At 40.8% G+C, this 22,125-nt stretch overlaps 1 protein-coding gene across 3 annotated transcripts in view; it reads left to right on the top strand.

Annotated features, from left to right (window-relative positions):
* CNTN5 (contactin 5) overlaps positions 1 to 22,125 on the top strand; it is a 975,836-nt gene that overhangs the window by 869,393 nt on the left and 84,318 nt on the right. For all 3 annotated transcript variants that reach the window (XM_073337877.1, XM_073337885.1, XM_073337894.1), the window contains 2 exons: positions 15,947 to 16,074; positions 17,793 to 17,968. In XM_073337877.1, coding sequence (XP_073193978.1) covers positions 15,947 to 16,074; positions 17,793 to 17,968 — 304 coding nt within the window. The remainder of the gene's footprint in view (positions 1 to 15,946; positions 16,075 to 17,792; positions 17,969 to 22,125) is intronic.

Genomic DNA, 22,125 nt, shown 5'->3' on the forward strand with positions numbered 1-22,125 from the left:
TGCTGCCTTTGAAACCATTGCAGGCAGTGGCAGCAATGAGATAAGGGCTCTCAGCTGTTTTCGTATATTGGGTAAACAGAAAATAATTACTACAGGAGGAAGGGGGGGAAAAGGCTATTCCACTGCAAAAGCCAGATGGTTAGAAGCTCAGCAGTCCTCTGTACTGCAGTGTCCTACAAGATTGTTTTGTTGCCTCTTTTTGACCTGAGTGGCTAGTCAAAATTCAGGACTGTGGGTGTTTCAGCTGGGAGTAGAATTTCTTTGATGCAATCTTGTTTATTTACAAGGAATGTGCAAAGTCCCATGTCACTGAATGCAGAAGGAACCAAGAACAAAAGGCAGCAGTTTCTTAGCCTATTAGCCTCTCTCCTCCCCAACTCCTTAAATCAACACCAGACCCAAAATCTCTCTCTCTAGTTTTTTTCCAGGGTCAGTCTGTGTTACAGGTGCCTGCATCCTGCTTGGGTTTTCTTGCTTCTTTTTCCTCTGCCTATCTCTCTTTTCTTGTCTGTGATCTCAATATCAGTGTGGTCTCTCACACTGCCACACACACCTACCCAAAACATCATCCCAAAAGCTCTTGGGTGGGTTCACACATACCTTTTGTCTTAGATGAGGCTTATGTTTACAGTCATGTTAATTAAAAGGTGACACCATTGTGAAAAGGCATTTTTTATCCCCGGGCATTCCTTGTCAAATATTTCATAGTTTAACTCTGCACAGGTGAGCTTCCTAGGTTCTGTAGTAAAAGTCAAGTTTCAATTGGTTGAATGCATGTTTGGACTCAGGAAACCAATGGAACTAGGCATTTTTTTCTGGAGGAGTGTGGTGAGGGGCTTGATTTGTTTTGAAAAATTCAGGATAAATCATCAATAGAAGTTGGCAAAACCCAGGAAGTGTTGCAGGTCATATATTGTGTGGGGAGTCAGCCAATCTTGGACAGCTTGGATCTAGGTAAACTACTATATACAACAAAACTTTGATGGAAAGCAGATTTCCCATGCTTACCACCAAATGAGCGGATGTGGAGGGCTAGCCTGGAGATACTCTGGGTCAGAGGAAACTGTGGAGAATGAATCACACCAAATTGTAACACTTCTTGGTGCCCCTGAATCATGGCCTCCAAGGGAGATGTTTCCTCTGTTACTGGACCATAGGACAAAGAGGAACTGTCAGTACTCTCTACCAGGTTAGGAGTAGCCTTGCATTGCAGGGGAATCTGCAGGATCTGGGCAGCCACTGCATCTATGAAGCAGTCAGCTGAACCTGAGTTGATGAAGGCAGGTAGGATGAAATTTTGTAGGCGTGTCCCTGGTATGTGCAACTGGACTGGCACTTGCAAGTGGGGAATCCTCAAGCAGGTTTCCAGGTGTTTCCCAGTCAGGACCTAAGTTAGGGGGTGCTCTCTTCCCTGACTCCCTGGAATTTGCTTGGTGCAGACAGAGATGGAGTGACCTGATGCAACACAATAGAAGCAGAGATGGTGCTGGCATTCTCATTCCTTTTCTATGGGGGTGAGTCATCAACAGCCCATATCCACCTGCACTGGCTGAGCAGAAGGAACTGGTGAAAAGGTCACAGTACCTGGGTTGGAGTGTCGCAAGTCCCCTGTTTTTTTCCTCCCTTCATTTCCGTAACTGATTGTCTGTATGGATGGTGGGATCCATAAGGGCATCCAGACTTGCAGGCTTCTCTACCCGGGCTAATTCATCTTCAATCTCTTCTTGAAGGTACCACCAGAACTGGTACATCTCTGCTGCCTCGTTCCAGTTTGTATTGGCCGTGAGGTGGCAGAATTGTGTGGCATAGGAGGCTATAGTGCCCTGCCCTTGTTAGAGCTTCCTTAGGGCAGCCTTCTCCATATGAGTTTGGTTCAGTCCCTTTATAGTACCGACATGGCTTGTAGGAAGACCTCGCAGCTTGGAAGTACTGGGTTGTCACACTCCAAGAAGGAGGAGAACCAGTCTAATGCTTCCTAGGACAGCAGGCTGAAGACCAGGCTCACCTTTGCCTGATCGGTGGTATAGGTCTGTGGATGCATCATGAACAGGAGGCAGCACTGGAGATTGCCATAAAATCATTCCGGCAGTAGTATTGGGGAACACGGCTGCACGAACCATGTCTGGAGTGTGGCATTTTCAGCACACAACTGTGTCCAACTCGTCCGAATGCAATAGCTGGTTCTCCAAGGTCAGCTGGATTACCCAGGTCTGCAGGCGGGCGGCCTACCCAAGTGTGTCCGGTGCTACCAAAGGGTTAGGCAGATGCATTCCACTGGCACTGAGCCGACTCCTGTGGCCTAAGTAGTCAGAGCTGGGGTCCACACTCAGGAGACAGGAGTCAAGAGTCAGCCAGGTCAGGATACTGGGAAATCAGAAACAGGAGACAAACTTGAGAGCAGAACCACAAATCGGTAGCCAGAATTGGGCCAGATCGGAATACCAAGGGGTCAGAGGCAGGAGACAAACCAGTCATCGGAACTACGAATTGGATGCCAAGAGACAAGCTGGGCTGGGATACCAGGAAGTCAAGCCAGGGGAGCAGGATGGATCCCATTTGCATGGACAACTTCCTGTTCCTGTGCTGGGTTTATATAGAAGCTGTGAATGAATCAGGGCCCTCAGTATTCTGCCAATCAGGGTCCAGGACTGGAATCCTCTCTCAGTGTTCAGTTTCTGCCCTCGCAACTGTTAACCAGTCACCGGGTGGCAGAGTGGAGCTTACTATGAATCCTGTAGACCACTGTATGAGACCCACGGTCACTGACAAGATGTTGATAAATTGTAGAGGGTTTGGAGAAAATCTGCAAGAATGATTAAAGGATTAGAAAGTGTGCCTTGTATTGACAGACTCAAGGAGCTCAATCTATTTTGCTTCACAAAGAGAAGGTTAAGGAGTGATTTGATTACAGTCTATAAGTACCTACACAGTGAAAAATATTTAATAAGGGCTCTTCAGCCTAGCAGAATAAGGTATAATGATCAAATGGCTGGAAGTTGAAGCTACACAAACTGAGACTGAAAATAAGGCGCCTCAGAGGTATCTGGAAACCCAGGAACACAAGTGTCCACAGGTCCTCTGCCAGTTCATATGGGATTTCTTCTTTCCCTCTCCTTCTAGCTCTTAGCTGTGCCCTGGCCAGTTCAAACTGACACTTCTAACTGCATGCCAAGGGCTTGTACCAGGTCTGGATAATTCCATCTCTTTTCTAAGAGTAATATCTGCAGCATTATCAGAGCTGGGCCACCCAAGTTGGCTGCTAGTAACCTCCCTTTCTGAACCTCCTTCCAACCATTAATTTGAACTATAATGTTGAATTGATCCAAATGAATAGTTTTTCCCTCATGTAGATTTTTGTTTTAGAGGGGCTTCTTTATTTCCTGTGCAGAAGTACAGTGGATTTGCTTTAAAGTTGCACTCGGGCTATTTCAGAGGGTCTTGGCAAGGGGATCCATTTGATCTCCACAAGCATCCGCCCCATTTTTATTAATCTGATTTGTATATGTATATACTTCATTTCTTTATATGGTAACTCATAGTAAACTTGTATGTACTTATCTCAGTAAGTCATATACAGTAAGTCATGCATCAAGATGAGATTATATCAGTTTAACAGTATATACTATGAAAAATCTGTTAGCACTAAAACACAGCCATCAAAAAGTACATAACAGCACTATGCAACAGTATTATGAGAGGAAATGAAGTGGTAAAGTTCAAATTGCAAAGGCAGATTGTAAATACAAACAGTAGAATCTGACTAAAACACCACAAGTTAATCTTGTGAAAAGTGCTATAGAATCTGAAATTATCACAAGGAATTAGGACCTCTGTCCTGTGCTTCATTTGAAAGAAAGATAATTTACAGGGTCAAAGTCTAATACAAATGTGAATGCAAGAATTCTGCAGAGAAGGAGCTGAGTGAAGTGTTACCATTATGTTCAAACCCCCTCCTCCCACCCCCCCCCACACCTCTTTGGTGATAAGATGAGTTGACAGCATAGTGCCTTCTTATTTTTTAAATAATCCTAGAATTTGATCAGAGAAAGTAATCCAGTCTTTACACAAGGGATGTATCACACACCACACTGTGCATACAAGTTGGGATAGAGAGAGAGAGAGAAATGTTAAAAAACTGAAAATGATTAGATATGTAAAGATGGATCTTGAAAAAACAGCATTTGCTTAGTACTAGGGCTGTCAAGTGATTAAAAAAATTAATCATGATTAATTGTGCGATTAATCGCTGTGTTAAACAATAATAGAATACAATTTATTTAAATATTTTTGGATGTGTTCTATTTTTTCAAATATATTGATTTCAGTTAGAACACAGAATACAAAGTGTACAGTGCTTACTTTATATTTATTTTTATTACAAATATTTGCACTGTAAAAAAGAAACAAAAGAAATAGTGTTTTTCAGTTCACCTAATACAAGTACTGTAGTGCTATCTCTTTATCATGCAAATTGAATTTACAAATGTAGAATTATGTACAAAAGATAACTGCTTTCAAAAATAAAACAATGTAAAACTTTAGAGCCTACAAGTCCACTCAGTCCTACTTCTTGATCAGCCAATGGCTCAGAGAAACAAGTTTGTTTACATTTGCAGGAGATAATGCTGCTCGCTTCTTCTTTACAATGTCACCTGAAAGTGGCATTTGCATGGCACTTTTCTAGCCGACGTCACAAGATATTTACATGCCAGATGCGCTAAAGATGCATATGTCCCTTCATGCTTTGCCCACCATTCCAGAGGACATGTGTCCATGCTGATGACGGGATCTGCTCGAAAAGCAGAGAGGACTGACCCATGTTCATTTTCATCATCTGAGTCAGATGCCACAAAGAAGGTTGATTTTCTTTTTTGGTGGTTCGGGTTCTGTAGTTTCCACATCAGACTGTTGCTCTTTTAAGACTTCTGAAAACATGCTGTACACAGGGGTGGGCAAACTATGGTCCATGGGCCGGATGTGGCCTGCCAGCAATTTTAAGCCGGACCTCAAGCTCCCGCTGGGGAGCGAGATCTGGGGCTTGCCCCATTCTGGCGCTCCAGCTGGGGAGCAGGGTCGGGGCCACTCCACGCTGCTTCCAGAAGCAGCGACATGGCCCTTCACTGGCTCCTACATGTAGGGGCAGCCAGGGAGCTCCGCTCTGCATGCTGCCTCTGCAGCTCCCATTGGCCAGGAACTGCAGCCAGTGGGAGCAGGGGCAGCACCTGTGGACAGGGCAACGCGCAGACCTGCCTGGACGCGGCTTTGCATAGGAGCTGAAGTGGGGACGTTGCTGCTGCTTCTGGCAGCCGCTTGAAGTAAGCGCCGCCTAGACCCTGTCCCCCTGAGCCTCTCCTCATGCCCCAACTCCCTGCCTCAGCCATGATCCCCCTTCCACCCTCTGAACCCCTCAGTCCCAGCCTGGTGCATCTTCCTGCACCCCAAACCCTTCATCCCCAGCCCCACCTCAGAGCCCACATCCCCAGCTGGAGCCTGCACCCCCTCCCACATGCCAACCCCCTGCCTCAGCCCTGATCCCCCTCCCGCCTTCTGAATCCCTCCGTCTCAGCCTGAAGCACCCTCCTATACCCCAAACTCCTCATCACCAGCCCCATCCCAGAGCCCATACCCCCAGACAGAGCCCTCAACCCCCGCAGCACCCTACTCCCCCGCCCCAGCCCAGAGCCCCCTCCTGCACCCTGAACTCCTCATTTCTGACCCCACCCTGGAACCCACATCCCCAACCAGAGCCCTCACCCCCGCCCACACCCCAACCCCAATTTTGTGAGCATTCATGGCCCGCCATACAATTTCTATTCCCAGATGTGGCCCTCGGGCCAAAAAGTTTGCCCACCCCTGCTCTACACCTTGTCCCTCTCAGATTTTGGAAGGCACTTCAGATTCTTAAACCTTGGGTCAAGTGCTGTAGCTACTTTTAGAAATCTCACATTGGTACTGTCTTTGCATTTTGTCAGATCTGCAGGGAAAGTGTTCTTAAAATGAACAACATGTGCTGGGTCATCATCCGAGATTGCCATAACATGAAATATATGGCAGAATGCAGGTAAAACAGAGCAGGAGACATACAATTCTCCCTCAAGGAGTTCAGTCACAAATTCAGTTAATGCATTATTTTTTTAACGAGCATCATAGGCATAGAATCATGTCCTCTGGAATGGTGGCCAAAGCATGAAGCGACATACGAATGTGTAGCATACCTGGCATGTAAATACCTAGCAATGCCATGGTGCCATTCGAACACCTGTTCTCATTTTCAGGTGACGTAAATAAGAATAATAATGCAGCATTGTCTCCCGTAAATATAAACAAACTTGTTTGTCTTAGTGATTGGCTGAACAATTAGTAGGACTGAGTGGACTTGTAGGCTCTGAAGTTTTACGTTTTGTTTTTGAGTACAGTTATGTCACAAAAAATCTAGATTTGTAAGTTGTACTTTCATGATAAAGAGATTGCTCTACAGTACTTGTATGAGGTGAATTGAAAAATATTATTGCTTTTGTTTATCATTTTTACTGTGCAAATATTTGTAATAAAAATAATATAAAGTGAGCACTATATACTTTCTATTCTGTGTTGTAAATTGAAATCAAATATTTGAAAATGTAGAAAAACATCCAAAATATTTAATATATTTCAATTGGTATTCTATTGTTTAACAATGCGATTAAAACTGCAATTAATCGTGATTAATTCTTTGTGTACATGGCCTACCACTCATTTTTAATCACGATTAATTTTTTTTAGTTAATCACGTGAGTTAACTGTGATTAATTGACAGCTCTACTTATTACCTTCAAGACTGGTTTTGTAGTGTTGCTGTCCTTGTGTCCAATGCAGGAGTGATCAGTTTGTCTTATCTTCCCACTCATCAGTCACACAAAAGCAAGAGCAACATCTCTACCATAATACAGAAAAATGCTTTTCACACATGCCAAGTATCAAGAAATAGTAATACAATTTTCAAAGTGGGGTGCAGGAGAAGAGGTGATTTGACTGCTCTGTAGAGTAAGGTATTATCCATAATTAATATTCTAGCATGGGACATGAAACCGTTGCCATGGGACATGAAACCATGCAGGTTTCCATCTGATTGGACATTATGACAATACTTACATCAATAATGCCTTAGCTACTTGATTGCTGTCTGAAGCATATGAAAACTTTCCACGTAAACATTTAATTAACATACTTAAATTTACAAGAATCTCATTTCACTGAAATTAAAACTGTTTATGCTTCAAGATAATATGGAAATAATTCTGCTCTTCACTTTGTATTGCTCAAGGTTAATGTTAGGACTTCAAACAATGTTTGTCCTTCAGATAGGCTAGATACTTTGGGCCAGATCCTCAACTTATGTAAATCAGCATAGCTCCATTGAACTCAATGGAACAATGCCAGTTTACATCAACTGAGAATCTGCCCCTTTGTGTACATGGCCTACCACTCATTAATCCTTGGTAATTATGCCCAGGAGGCATTTCCATTTTTTTAAACCCCTGTCATCCCCAGGGTATTTTTGAGCATTTATGTTAATCTTCTAATTAGTAGCCAAAACTTGAAAATATCTCAAAATAACTTTTAAAAAAATTAGTTTCCTACAAGCACCATATTTCTAAGCTGCTGAGAAAAATGGCTAATTTTAGCTAATGTTTCGTTATGGTCATTCAGAAACATAAAGAGATTTACAGTGCTGGAAAGGATCTGTTTGTAAAAACAAAAAATCTATAGATCTGTCTCTAGGTAGCAAAATATTCCTTTCATTGAATTAATGCACCCAAAATAAGAAGGCAGCGCTTTGTTATAGACTTTAACAGCCATAGGACTCAGAATACCATGTAACTACTATCTCTGATAGATACATCTAAGACTCCTATCACTTTAATATCCTATTTCAGCATCTTTACAGATGATTATCTTGAAAACAAAGGACTTTATAAAACAGAAAAATGCTCTTGCAGTGGATTGCACAATATACTGGAAAATCCTTATTCTGCCTTCCCCCTTCTTCAGATCACCAATCCTAAAAGGAGCTTGGAAACAATCAAAGTAGACATTACTTCTAAGGAATTCTCATCAGGTTTTGCACAAGACCCAGTTCATTCTGTGACAGGGTATTTGGGAGTGTTTAATTCTAGATAGGCAAGCAGAGCCAAATTTTCAAAGTGTAGTCTCTGATGTTTCTCACATGTCATATATGTAAGAAATGATAATGTGCACAGTTTAAAAGGTCCATTGTACCTGTTTACTGGGAGGTAAGGAATTATTGGTTTGAGCATCTGTTCCAACAGATCATGATTCAGCAATGTACTTAAGCATGTGCCTATCATTAACCATGTGAAGAGTGCTGTTGACTTTAATGGGATTGCTCATGTTTTTAAAGTTAGACACATACTGAACTGAGGCCTTAATGGGAAATACTGCTAAAACCTGTAAATCTTACCTACGTGTAAAAAGTTTTATTTACAAAAAAAAAAAAAAAAAAACCAGACACCCTTTTTCACAATGTTTACCATAAAATGTCAACATTTTCCAAAAGTTTGCTAATAACGGGACTGGAGAAAGCACAGTTTTCATAGAATTGTAGGAATGGAAGGGACCTCAGGAGATCTTCTCGTCTAGTCCCCTGCACTCAGTGTAGGACTAAGTATTATCTAGACCAGTGGTTCTCAAACTAGGGCTGCCACTTGTTCAGGAAAAGCCCCTGGCAGGCCAGGCCAGTTTGTTTACCTGCCCCGTCCACAGGTTCGGCCAATTGTGGCTCCCACTGGCCACGGTTCACTGCTCCAGGCCAATGGGGGCTGCAGGAAGGGCGGCCAGCACATCCTTCCCACAGCCCCCATTGGCCTGGAGCGGTGAACCGCGGCAGTGGGAGCCGCGATTGGCCGAACCTGCAGATGCGGCAAGTAAACAAACCGGCCCAGCCCGCAAAGGGCTTTCCCTGAACAAGCAGCAGCCCTAGTTTGAGAACCATTGATTTAGACCATCCCTGACAGGTGTTTGTCTAACCTGCTCTTAAAAATCTCCAATGATGGAGATTCCACAACCTCCCAATGCAATTTATTCCAGTGTTTAACTACCAGGACAGTTAGGAACTTTTTCCTAATGTCCAACCTAAACCTCCCTCGTTGCAATTTAAGACCATTGCTTCTTGTCTTATCCTCAGAGGTTAACAAGAACCATTTTTCTCCCTCCTCCATTTAACAACCTTTTATGTCTTTGAAACTGTTATTATGTCCCTCCTCAGTCTTCTCTTCTCCAGACTAAATAAACCCAATTTTTTCAATCTTCCCTCATAGGTCATGTTTTCTAGACCTTTAATCCTTTTTAATAATTTTTGTTGCTCTTCTCTGGCATTTCTCCAATTTGTTCACATCTTTCCTGAAATGTGGTGCCCAGAACTGGACACAAGACTCCAGTTCAGGCCAAATCAGTGTGCGGTAGAATGGAATAATTGCTTCTTGTATTTTGTGTACAACACTCCTGCCAATAAATCCTAGAATGATGTTTGCTTTTTTTTGCAACAGTGTTACACTATTGTACGGACCCAGAACTGATCCCCACTTGATATGCCCTTCCAGCTTGACTGTGAACCATTAATAACTACTCTAGTATGGATGGCGAACTCCTCATTCTCTGACATCTCCAAACAAAATCTAAAATCACGAGAATTGGCATCACTGACCTTCAGTATGCACATGACTACATCATTCTCGCACACACAGAGGCCTACCTGCAAAGTACCCTAAGTCTTTTTGCAGATGCCTATCGCAGTCTGTGTCTCTCTCTCAACATCAGGAAAACCAAGGTGCTCTACCAGCCCTCACTTGCACAAACTCTTCTTCATACTCCACAAATCACCATAAGTGGAGAGACCATTTTCCATATGTTGGCAGCCACATCTCCCAAACGACCAGTATTGACTCATAATTGAATACAAGATCTGGTGTGCCAGCACATCCTTTGGAAGACTACTCAAATGAGTCTTCAATTATAGGGATCTGCAAACGCACCAAGATCTTGACTTACAAGGCAATTGTCATTCCCACCCTTCTCTATGGGTATGAGACATGGGTAACTTACAGACGACATCTCAAGCGGCTGGAGTGGTTCCAACAGCACTGCCTCAGGAGGAGTCTCAGGATAAGCTGGGAAGACCGACTCACTAATATCAGCATTCTTTCTGTAGCCAACATCAGCAGTAAAAAAAAAGGTGCAGGCCATGAAACACCAACTCCGCTGGGCTGGCCATTGTGTATGCATGCCTGACACTCACCTTCCGAAGCAAATACTCAGCTCACAAGTTAAGTTAGGGAAGAGGGGCTTGCAGAGGGCAGTGGAAGCACTTCAAAGACATACTAAAAGTACACCATAAAAAGGGAGGCATCAATCCAACAAAATGGAAGGATTGGTGCAGAACAGAACACAGTGATGCCACATCATACACCAAGCCACAGCTCCCTTTGAGGAGAACAGACATACTCATGAGACAGAGAAACGGCAAAGGAGGAAAGAAAGGGCACAACAATCCAGCCAACAATTATGTCTCCTCCAAAATTACACCTGCAGAGCACGAATTGGGCCCCTCAGCCACTTAAAAACCCCCAATGAATCCCTTTGGCAGACATCATCCTCACATTGAGGGATAACCTAAGTCCTCTCTGGGAACAGTTTTCCAACCAGTTATGCCTCCACCTTATAGTAGCTCCATCTAGGTTGTATTTCCCTAGTTTGTTTATAAGAAGGTCATGCGAGATAGTATCAAAAGCTTTACTAAAGTTAAGCTATAACACATCTACCACTTCCCCCAATCCACAAAGCTTGTTATGCTGTCAAAGAAAGCTATTAGGTTGGTTTGACTTGATTTGTTCTTGACAAATCCATGCTGACTGTTACTTATCACCTTGTTATCTTCTAGGCATTTGCAGGTAGATTTTTAAATTATTTTCTCCATTATCTTTCTGAATACTAAAGTTAAATTGACTGCCCTGTAATTCTCTGCATTGTCCTTATTCCCCTTTTTATAGATTGGTCCCATAGTTTTCTCTCTATAATTAGAATAGGAGCTAAGTGTGGTATCTGTTGGGAAGTGTTGAATTTTTAGTGTCAACTATTCTAAATTACATTTACAGAGGTGAACCCCATTTGTACCAGCAAAATCTGTTCTTTTCTTTCTTGTTTTTAATGCACAGATGTTAGTGTGCAGCAAGCTGCAAGGACAAAAAAGAAAATCCAAGTTGTGGCACCTTTGGAAATTTTGCCCTGATTCAGTTTGTATGTATTGAGTATGGCTGATAGTGCTTTAGAGTACATTAACGCTGAGCCTTAGAATATTACTTTTAGTACTCCAGTGATCTGGGATGCCACACGCAGGATTGCAGTAGTCTTCATAAATGTTTGAGAAAATTGTCTGAATAAAATCCTAGTAAAATCCTAGTAATTCCATGTTGTGCTTAGGGACTTAGCCACAGTCAGGTGTCTCAGATATAGTTCAAGCTTTGCTGAGCCAGGTGGAAATTAAGGCAAAATCCTGGTCTCATTGAAATCCATCAGTTTTCCATTTCTGTGAGTCAAGTCCTTTAATAACAGTCTCCACAGGAAAGAGCAGGAGGTAATAATATCACACATTGCTATGAAGACTATGACCTGCTATAGACTACACACTGCTCAGGGTTTACGAAAAAATCCGCAATCTGAATGCCATAGTTAGATTGACCTAACCCTAAGTGTAGATACAGCTAGGTTGATGAAAGAATTTTTCCATCAACCTAGCTACCATCTCTTGGAGAGGTGGACAAACTACATCAACGGAAAAACCCTTTCCGTCGATGTGGAAAGTGTCTTCACTGCATTGCCTTAGCTATGTAGCTGCAGCTGTATTGTAGACATACCCTAATGGTGAAATCCTAAGCCACTGAAGTCAATGTCAAAACACTGATGGATTTCAATGAGACCAGGATTTTGCCTTAATTTCCACCTGGCTCAGCAAAGCTTGAACTATATCTGAGATCTTTGTGGACACTGCAGGAAAAAAACATGGTCAGTAGATGGTTTCCAGATATTGGTGAATGAGCACTTTACTAGTTAGGTTCTGTCAATCTGTTTCTTCACTTCAGCAGGTGGGTATTGTAGTTGTAAGAACACTTGATAGAGTTCTTGTAAGTGTTTGTCTCTGTCTGAGGGGTTGGAGCAAATGCGGTTGTATCGTAGAGCTTGGCTGTAGACAACGGATCGTGTGGTGTGATCTGGGTGAAAGCTGGAGGCATGTAGGTAGGCATAGCGGTCAGTCAGAGTTACTCTCAATGCAGGGGGCTGGACTAGATGAACTCCCAAGGTTCCTTCCAGCTCGACATTTCTATGAGTCTGCGATCCAGCTCAGTAATTAAAATTTGTTGCCATTTCATGGGAGTTCAGTGTTAAATCAGTTTGGTGGTTATTCCATTTCCTACTGGACATGTGTACAAGTCTCAAAAGCCACCAGCACTGACTTGTCACCATCATTGGCAGTTTTAGTAGAAGAACCAAGCCTTTGGAAGATCATTGAAACTGAACTCCTAGCCTATGGCTACACTGCTTTTTTGTTGTGCTAAATAACACAATTGTAGGGCATAGTGCAGAGTTGACACAGACATTTGTTCTAGTTACATTTAGGAATTATTTTAGGAAAGTTTTATAGCCTACATTATGCAGGAGGTCAGACCAGATGATTACAATGGTCCGTTTTGGCCTTGGAATCTATGAATATGAATTTATGAACTCTGCAGCTTAGTGTTAAAAGGTCTATCAAGAAGCGTCTGCATCCTGGGACAGATTTTGGTGTAGTGTATACACTGGAATTTCGTTCTCAGATAACACATGTTAATGAATACATGTTAAAGGCATCTAAAAATTCAAGTATTGACATACCCAGGAGGTGGTCTCTCTAGGGTTGACACTAGCAGGTCAGGGTGGAGTAGTCTGGACTAAAGCTACCTATGTTGCACTACCACTGCCTATCCGGGTCTGTGGACAAACACATTATTTCAGTCTCTAATAGAGCTATCATTCTGCTCTTGCCTAAGCTCCAAAAAGAAAATTATGATTATTAACCCTGTCATTTATTTTACTGTCCAGTTCCTTGCCAGCTGATTTACCAGCAGACCTGCTTGAAAGCCCTTTGATTACTCAAGTCATTCTTTTCCTTTTATATCACAAGAGCTGTGAGATGGTTAGAAATGTAGCTGGAACTGTGCATAAGATTCATTAAGTAATCTCCCTTAAAATCTAGCTCTCCCTGCCCAAAAAACTGTTTTATTTTAAAACTTGGCTTGTATAAACTTTTATAATTTGTAAAATTGCAGAAGTGGCTTTTCATATACCTGGAACTGACACTATACTGTTGAAAAACATCACCATTTTGCAAAGACTTGTAATGTTAGATACACTAGTTTAACTGCGTTGATTACAGAGCATCCTGAAAAGGAAAATATAATGGGCAGCTCACTGCAAGAAGAAAGAATGCGTCTTAAATCACTGTCCGTTCCTAAATTAGATTATTACTTTGAAGGTAATTTTAAATTTTAAAACATTTTATAACAAAGTTTCAGGTGTATTCACTTGTTAGATTACCTTTTAAGAAAATTCAGATAGGTTAAAGGATAGTTGTCTAATGTAATCATGTTTTTTGTTATTCTCACTATGCCATATTTCAACAAACCCTATGTCTTCTATACGGTGATTTATTTGCCTAAAGAAAGACAGAAAATATTTGTCACCATAGTGTCACCGTGTGCACTGGCCTGACCTTTCATTGCCCCTTCTTTCTTCTGGAAACTATTATGCTGCTATATTGCATTGCTGAGAGTGGTGACCAATTTTATCTTTGAAATAAATGGTAATACATTTTGCATTAAAATGAGACTCTGCTTTTCCTCCCCAATAAATCTTGTGGCTTATATATAATACCAGGGGGCAGTATTTTTCATGATCAAGGTCATGCAGCACATTTCCCCCCAAGTGGAACACTGTACAGGTGCCTTGATAATTTAGTGAGTACACATTACTGAGACGTATGCTTTAAGTAAATTGCTCCAAATTACAATTCAGCTTTCAATCCTAGCTTGCCTTTCCTCAGATGGGGTTTTCTCCCTTTATTGGCTGCACTGGAGGCAGGGTGAAACCTGTCCATCAGGATAGGGCCATAGCTCCTTGAATTCTTGATAGTCTTTTCCTTGGGGTGGCTCTGCTCAGCTAAGCAGTTCAGGCCAAGAGGAGAGCAAATGGACAACGTGTTCGTTTCAGAAGCACTTTAGCTCTTTGACACTCTGCAGCTCCCACTGATTCCTGGTTCTTATGCCTCCTGGGATTTGAAGAGATAGGTTTCTCCTCATCTCACCCCCTTCCTATCAAATATGATGTTAATGATACTGTCTCCAAGAGACAGTCTTCAGAGTTTGTATCCTTTTGAGATGAATGGACAAGAGGGATTCACACCTCTCCTGCAGTTATTGTTTCAGCCTCTCTGTCTGCCGCAGATTCAGCACAGCATCACTTTGCACTTAATTGGTATTTGAAAGGTTTTCATCACAACCATAAGGACTCATTTTTTAAAAATCAGGCTTAGATTCTATAGATGCAAATGAACTTGGGATGGCTGCTGCCCTACTTATAATTGCTCCTTGAATGTCCACAACATGAAGGACAAAACAATGTAAGTTACTGTAGGCTTTCTCTGCAGTAATGTACTCTGCTGTTTGTGGCGGAGGAACTATCTGGTAAAGAACATCATCTCACTTCTGCCCCTTCAAATAGGCAGAATCCCACAGAGCACCTGAAAATGCACTTAGACTTTTGTAGGACTGGGAAATAGGAAGGAGTCCCCAGGAGATGCATTTCCCTTTCTCCTGCCACCTATGGCTAGACTGCATGAGTGCATGTAGGCAGAGAGGAGCACAAAAGGTTTATATAATAATCTACAATGGGTGAAATTTTCCCCTATGCATAGGATCAGTGCAAGACTGATATGCCAATTAATTCCCACTAATGCCCTCATAGTAGGAATTAAGTGATACGTAGGTCTTGCACTGGCCTCGTGTCACATGGGTGAATCTCACTCAATAAGTTTTACTTAAAAAATAAAAAAGATAATAAAACTTGAATAGGAGATCACAGAAGGAGGACATAATTTTAAATTTTGGAATATTAAAAGTGGCAACAGTGTTTTATTTTCCATCTTTTCAAATCCAAATTTCTCTTTCTAGCACAGTTTAGACCAGGCTAAAATTTCAACCACCCTACACAGAGGGTGTGATTTTGCACGTTTCTCATGAGATCCAGTGACTTCAATGAAGTTACTCACAGAGTTTGGAGAATCAGGCCCACACAATACTCCGGGGAAAAAAAGGGTAAACAGAAGTCACCAGAACTCATTTCCATCCCTGTCCTGCATTGTGTATAGCAAGTGCTATAAATCATATTTTGGCCACATACAATTAATTTTATGTTCTTTCCCTGTCATCCTCTACTTTTTTACCCTTCATAATTCTTAGATTTGTTTTTTAAGGTCACTGTTAGTTTCAGGTGGGATAGCTTGTGCTTAATATTGAAATACCACTCAACAATAATGTAGTAGCCAAGTTTTAAAGATAAAGTATCAAGGATCATATTTTTACAAAAATACAATTAAAATTCACCATCATTAAGTGTCAAAGGAGAACTAATCCACTGATTCCTCCCAGAGCCTATTTTGAGTTAAAGAGGCAGAGGGAATAAAATGGGTGTATTGCATCCTTTCCTAAGTAGGCGGATTCAATGATCATTCTTGCACACAGTGGCAGCCATTCTTAATCCTGTTTGTTAACCCTAAAAGATAACACCATGGAATCTGCCTATGTTTGAGATAGCTGGTACATGCTATTACAGGATACAAACATTTTTTTATAATTTTCAGGATAACTGTTCTTCCAGATGGGAGCCTACAAATCCTGAATGCTTCCAAATCTGACGAAGGAAGGTATTTATGCCAAGGAGAAAATGTGTTTGGTTCAGCAGAAACTGTAGCCTCAGTATTTGTTAAAGGTATGGAAAACCACACCGATTAGTTATTAATTATATTATTAATTATTATTATTATTATTATTATATTGTTATAGATTATTGATTATTTGTACAGTAATAGCTCCAGGAGCCCCGGTTATGGACCAAGACCCCATTGTGCTATGGCCGTTGCTGCACAGACACAGAACAAAAAGACAGTACTTGCCCCCAGAGAGTTTACCAAAGATTGTGCCAACAATTGCTTCCCCTCTGTTGAATACATGCCCATAATGTTTTATGATACCTATGTGTCAGAAAAACTAGTACATAAATTAAACCTTTCCAGATTATTAAATTAATTCTGTGTGTAAAAGAAAAGAGAGAGAAAAATTAGGAGGTATATACCTATGGCTGTTAGACATGCTAGCTGCCAAAAATAATTATCCTTTCTACATGCACACAGTGAATAAAGTATAGCAATAAAGTCCTATTTTTAGCCATAGAAATCCTAAAAAGAAATGGTTAGATTAGAAACCCAGCAGATCATTGCCTATTTTCTAACTACTCAGTTACAACTAGTTTCCCAGCCACTGGGTTGCTATTTAGACAAATGAAGTCTAATTTATTGATAAGAGATCAGTCATCTTAAATTTACACAGCACTTCACTCTGAGTTATAAATCAGCAATGACTAATTGACAGTTCAGAGAGCATTTTCAAAAGATACATGAGGGATACATTCCACTGGCAAGCAGCAATATGTTTTTGACACATAACTCTAGAAATGAAGAAACAGAACCTCTGGCTATCCAGGGGAAGTAGTTCAAACTTGACCATTACAAAGAACTAGATCCTTAACTGCACTAAGCTTACACTTGGGTGTGAGGGAGCAGAATGGTGCTGGTGATTCAATTTACCCAATAGGAGAGGCTCAATCCTACAAGTTGCTGAGTACTCTGTGCCCAATCCAGAAAAGTTTTTAAGCACACGTTCAGGTATGTGTGTATTTACAGTGACTTTTAGGACCAGAGTGCTCTGCACCTTGATGGATCAAGTCCTAAAGTTGCTGGGGATGATGGCTCAAAGCAGGGCCAAAGCAGGGTTTTATTATCGGTCCCAGGTTGCTGTTCTCTAAAAGAAAATAGTATATGCTCCTAGCCAATACATACTGCTGCGGACTACATTCCCAGTATTATTGTCAATAAAAAGCATATGCAAATCATGAATAAACCCCCCCAAATCATGATATTGGGTTCTTTTGTTTGTTTTCTGGTGTTTGAGTCTTTAGGGTTCAGGTTTTCAAACTTTTCCCTGCAACTACGAGAGCTAGAAATATACTCTTTTTTTAAATGAAAGTTGAGATTGTTGTATAATCACAAGATTCCAGGAGCTGATGCTTTAAAAAATATTCTTTGGCTCATGATGAAATTATGAAAGTTGGAAAAATCATTTCTTGAGGACAATGCACCAGCCAGTGTGATAGTGGGTCTTCCTTCCCAGCATTCCTTGTGGTGACTAGATGAGATTGTGCCCTCATGAAGATGAGGAGATTATAGCTGTCTCTCCCCAGTCTTTGCTCCCTCCCCACTGTGGGCCCACATACCACAGTGTACTTGACCCTGTGTACTCAGAAACAAAAAACCTTCAGCCCAGCAGGCAGACAAGACTTTTAGAATTAAACAGAACTCAAGCAAATGCTATATTGATGTTGGAATATCACAAGACCTGCATTTAATTATTACTAATTCTTCTGTTTTCAAGAACCAACAAGGATAGACCTGACTCCCAAGAGGACTGAGTTAACCGTTGGAGAAAGCATTGTTCTCAGTTGCAAAGCGATTCATGACAACACACTAGATGTGACTTTCTACTGGACTTTGAATGGGCAGCCAATTGACTTTGAGAAGGAAGGCGGACATTTTGAAAGCATCAGGGCAGTAAGTGAACATATTTTATCTTCCGTAAAGTTCTAACAGTTCAATCTGTTTATAACTTAGCCTTTCCCACATATGACATGGTTGAAAGATGAAAAAAATCCACCGAAGGTAAAATGAAATGTTATCGAATGGAACTACTAAATGCACTTCATTTGACTTAATTCAAGCAGCTTTAATCAAAAAGAAAATAGCTGTAAAGCTCTGAGTCCCAGTAATATTAGTGAGGCATCTAGTGATCCTAGTAAGAAAACAGAAGATACTTTGAGCCAAATTCTCATCTTACTCATACAAATGATTCCATCAACTTTCATGGATCTATTAGCATGAGTAAGGAAAACAAGAATTTGTTAGTAGCCAAAACTTCAATTACGGTTATTACTCATGTTGCTGTTGTTTTCACAGATGATGTAAGTTACATAGCCATGAACACATCCCCCCAAATGTGCTCTTTACTCACACAGAACATATTTTAATCTGTGAATACCAAGCAAAACATTTTCATTTTCAAAACATTGTGTGAGGTTTTAGCTCTGCGGCTCTCATTACAGTCAATGGAAATCATGTGACAAAAACTGTTCTCACCATTTTGAAATATTACGCTTTGTTACCGTAACTATGTAACAATTAGATAAAGTCAAACAGCCTGGTGAACTAATCTGAACCTGTGCCATGTAAAGAGGCTTGAACTTTCTGAATGGAAACAAACCTCTTTATATAATGAGGTTGGCATTAGAATGCCCAATAATTCACCTTATGTTCTTGTTAATTAAATGTAAATCAAACATTCATGCAATGTTAACATAGCTAAAGCAAGCACAAAAATCAGGAAATTTAAAAAGTTAATATTTCTAATATACATGGAATGTAGTAGAGTTAAGTTTACAGTAGAAAACTCAAACGTTGTAATCTAATTTGTCTGGGTTCATATTACTATATTACCAATATTTATTTATATATTGCATTTAGCTTCTCTGGTTTTATTTTTTAAAATAAAAACCCTTAGTGAAGTGCATTCTTACTATGGGAGTCCTCAACAGATACACCTTTATCTGGGCATGCCCAACATTCCAAATCACTCAAGGATGAGTAATAATAAATAGAAAAGTGCTGTTACTTGCATACGTGTTCCTTCAGTGACACTAACTTTAGCTTCACAATTCTCTATTTCTGAGCAAAGTAATTTTCAATGATAGAAGTGAGGAGATGCCAGTTTTGTGTGGAATATAGGGGACATTGGACTAAAATGAGTAACATCCCTTTAAATTAGGGACCTTTATGGGTTTGTCTGCTCTTGAAACACTACAATGGCATAGTTGCAGCACTTCAGCATAGGTAATCCACCTCCCCAAGAGACATTAGCTAAGTCTACAGAAGAATTCTTCTGTCAATGCTGTCTACACTGGGGGTTAGGTTGGTTTAATTCCACCACTCAGGGGTATGGATTTTTCATGCCTCTTAGTGACGTAGCTGGGTTGATCTAGCTTTTCAGTGTAGACCTGACCTAAGAGGTATGTCTCACACGATCGCTCAGTGCAGCTGAAGTCTTGATACAGTATAATCCTGTATAATTTTTGTTGTTCCAGAATACATAAGCACTGTAGGGTAAAGATGGTTTAACATTATGATTGTGCTGCTCATTCTTGCTATTTGAGTGGCTTCAGTGTTAAGTATAATGACCGTTCTGGTGCTTTATGTAGTTCCACAAAGCTACCTCCTAAGTAATTCCACAAACAGAAGAGTTTATTAACACTGATGCTAAATTCCCACCTGTGAAAATTACCCATACTCCAGTGATTACAATCAAAAACACAAAGCACATCTTAACAAGACTTGTTGCCTTATTTGACTGTGTATTATGTCTTTAATTATGGTCATCTATAAATAACATTGCATTATTTCTCAAACTGGGGACCAAAGAACAATACTCTGAAGGTGCTGAGTCTGTTACTTACTGAACTAGCAAACATTCGGTACATACATCAGTTTCGATGCTTCACATGTATCACTGGCAAGAAGTGAAGTGTGAAAATGTTAGGTTGAAAGATGATGAGCATGCAGGGAATAGTAAGAAAGGGAGAGGAAACTAACATTGAAGGTAACTACTACAGAATTCATTTTTCCTCCCATTGATTTAAAAGGAACAGATGGGCAAAAAAAAAGTGTGTGTAACTCCGTCACATACCAGATAGGTTTAGACAAGTATGTAAATAGATATAGACAGCATCCTTTGGCATTAGAAACATCCTGTTTGCCCACCAAAGTACTCTGTGTGGAGCAATCTCTGTAATTCAGAGAGGCAATGTTGCATGGGAATCTGAATTTTCAAGAGTGATTTATTTCTATTATTTCTTCAATTCCATTTGGACCAAACCCTGAAATCTTGCAAAACATTTTATTTAGGGTTTTCTTGGAATTTTTTTTTTATCGACATTAATGTTTATTTGTATCAATGAGTACTCCAGAGTTTGGACCCTTTGTTAATGAGTAAAATTTGATATTCTAGCTGAGGATTCCTGGTTTTGCACGTGTGTATTTTCATCCATCTGCGCTCTTTTTAAATATATATTTTTAAATTAATATAGTGTTTATGACAGCCCTGCAGAATGAATTCTTGTGTTTAGCCATAGATCATTACAAGTAAGGAGCAGCATTGCCCTGCTGGTGTCCCTCATCCCTGACCTTGAAGAATAAACCTAGGCATAAAAGAATAGTTTTGTCTCTATGCCTACTCAGTCCTTGACCTTTGCTGAGACTACTAATAAGGGAACCAATAATTACTAGTTGTGAGGGTAGTTTTTATTAATGTGGACACTTGAAAAGAGACTTATTAATGCATTTAATGCAATGTACCAGGCATTGACTGGATGGTAACTACTTTGTCACTAGTGACATGGGGTATATTTGGTCTGGTGACCTAGAAGAGAGATCGAGATCGACCACGTAGCCGACCACCAATCCCCTAAGTTTTCAAGTTTCTCCCCAACTTCACTCTTTTGTGTGTCTTTCATTTAATTAATTTTAAATTTGTAATTCATAAACACTGTAAACAGGCTGAACAAAGATTTATATGAAGCAGAATCCATTAAAATATCAAGCTGTTCTACAAGAACAACTTTACTCTTCATCTGACATAAAATGCTGCACTAATTAAAGGGGGTCACTTTAGATAACAGTAATACCTGTCAAAAGTCTTGTAGAAGAAGGCATGCTTTGCACAGTATTTGGATAGTTACTGCTATATGAGCTTTGTGCCTAAGGCCTGGTCCACACTAGAAAACCAGGTCAGTTTAACTACATTGGTCAGGGGTGTGAAAAATCCACACCCCCAATTGGCATTGTTAAGCCGACCTAAGTCCCCATGTAGATAACACTAGATCAATGGAAAAAAATTTCCATTGACCTACCTATTGCCTCTCCAGGAGGTGGATTACCTGTGCAGATGGGAGAGCCCCCATGTCGGTGTGGGAAGTGTGTACACAGAAGCATTACCACACTTCTCATTCCTCCTCTCAACCCCAGTTTTTAGTTCTTTATCATCTTGCAGCCCATTCAACTTAGGAGTGTGCAAAATTCTACCTGCTTAAGTGTTTTGCTGCTCGTAGATCATCATATGTCGTCATATATGATCACTGATGTCTTGTGAGAAGGGCCTACTGCAAACGATGATACCTGCCAGCGTCGAGCAGGACTGGACTATCTCTTATAGGACTCTTGAGATCTCTGCTAGAAATACAGTTGTGACCTGGATTGCTTACTCTTTGTAACTGAGTATAGATCCCTAGCGATAGAGGATCTCCTGCCTCAGAACCAAGGTCACTCCATGCACCCCTTCTTCAGTCTCTCTGTGTGGATAATTTCTGACTAAATGCTAGTGAAAACTGTGCTGCACAGATGTGCAACCTATCCTGATAAACAGCAGAAAGGATTTCACTAGAACCACGTATGCAGCAAAGTGGAAGAGATTTTCTGTCTGGGCACAGTGACAACACCTATCACCACATTGCATGGACATCACCCATATATCAGATTACTTGTTACAGCTGAAGTCATTAGGCCATTCAGTCATCTCTGTGAGGGCTCACCTGGCATGCATTTCAGCAGTTTACCCACCAATAGACAGATTCTTGGTTTTCTCTCACCCTCTGGTGATCCAGATA

The sequence above is a fragment of the Lepidochelys kempii genome, chromosome 1, assembly GCF_965140265.1.
Source record: "Lepidochelys kempii isolate rLepKem1 chromosome 1, rLepKem1.hap2, whole genome shotgun sequence".
Lineage (NCBI taxonomy): Eukaryota > Metazoa > Chordata > Testudines > Cheloniidae > Lepidochelys > Lepidochelys kempii.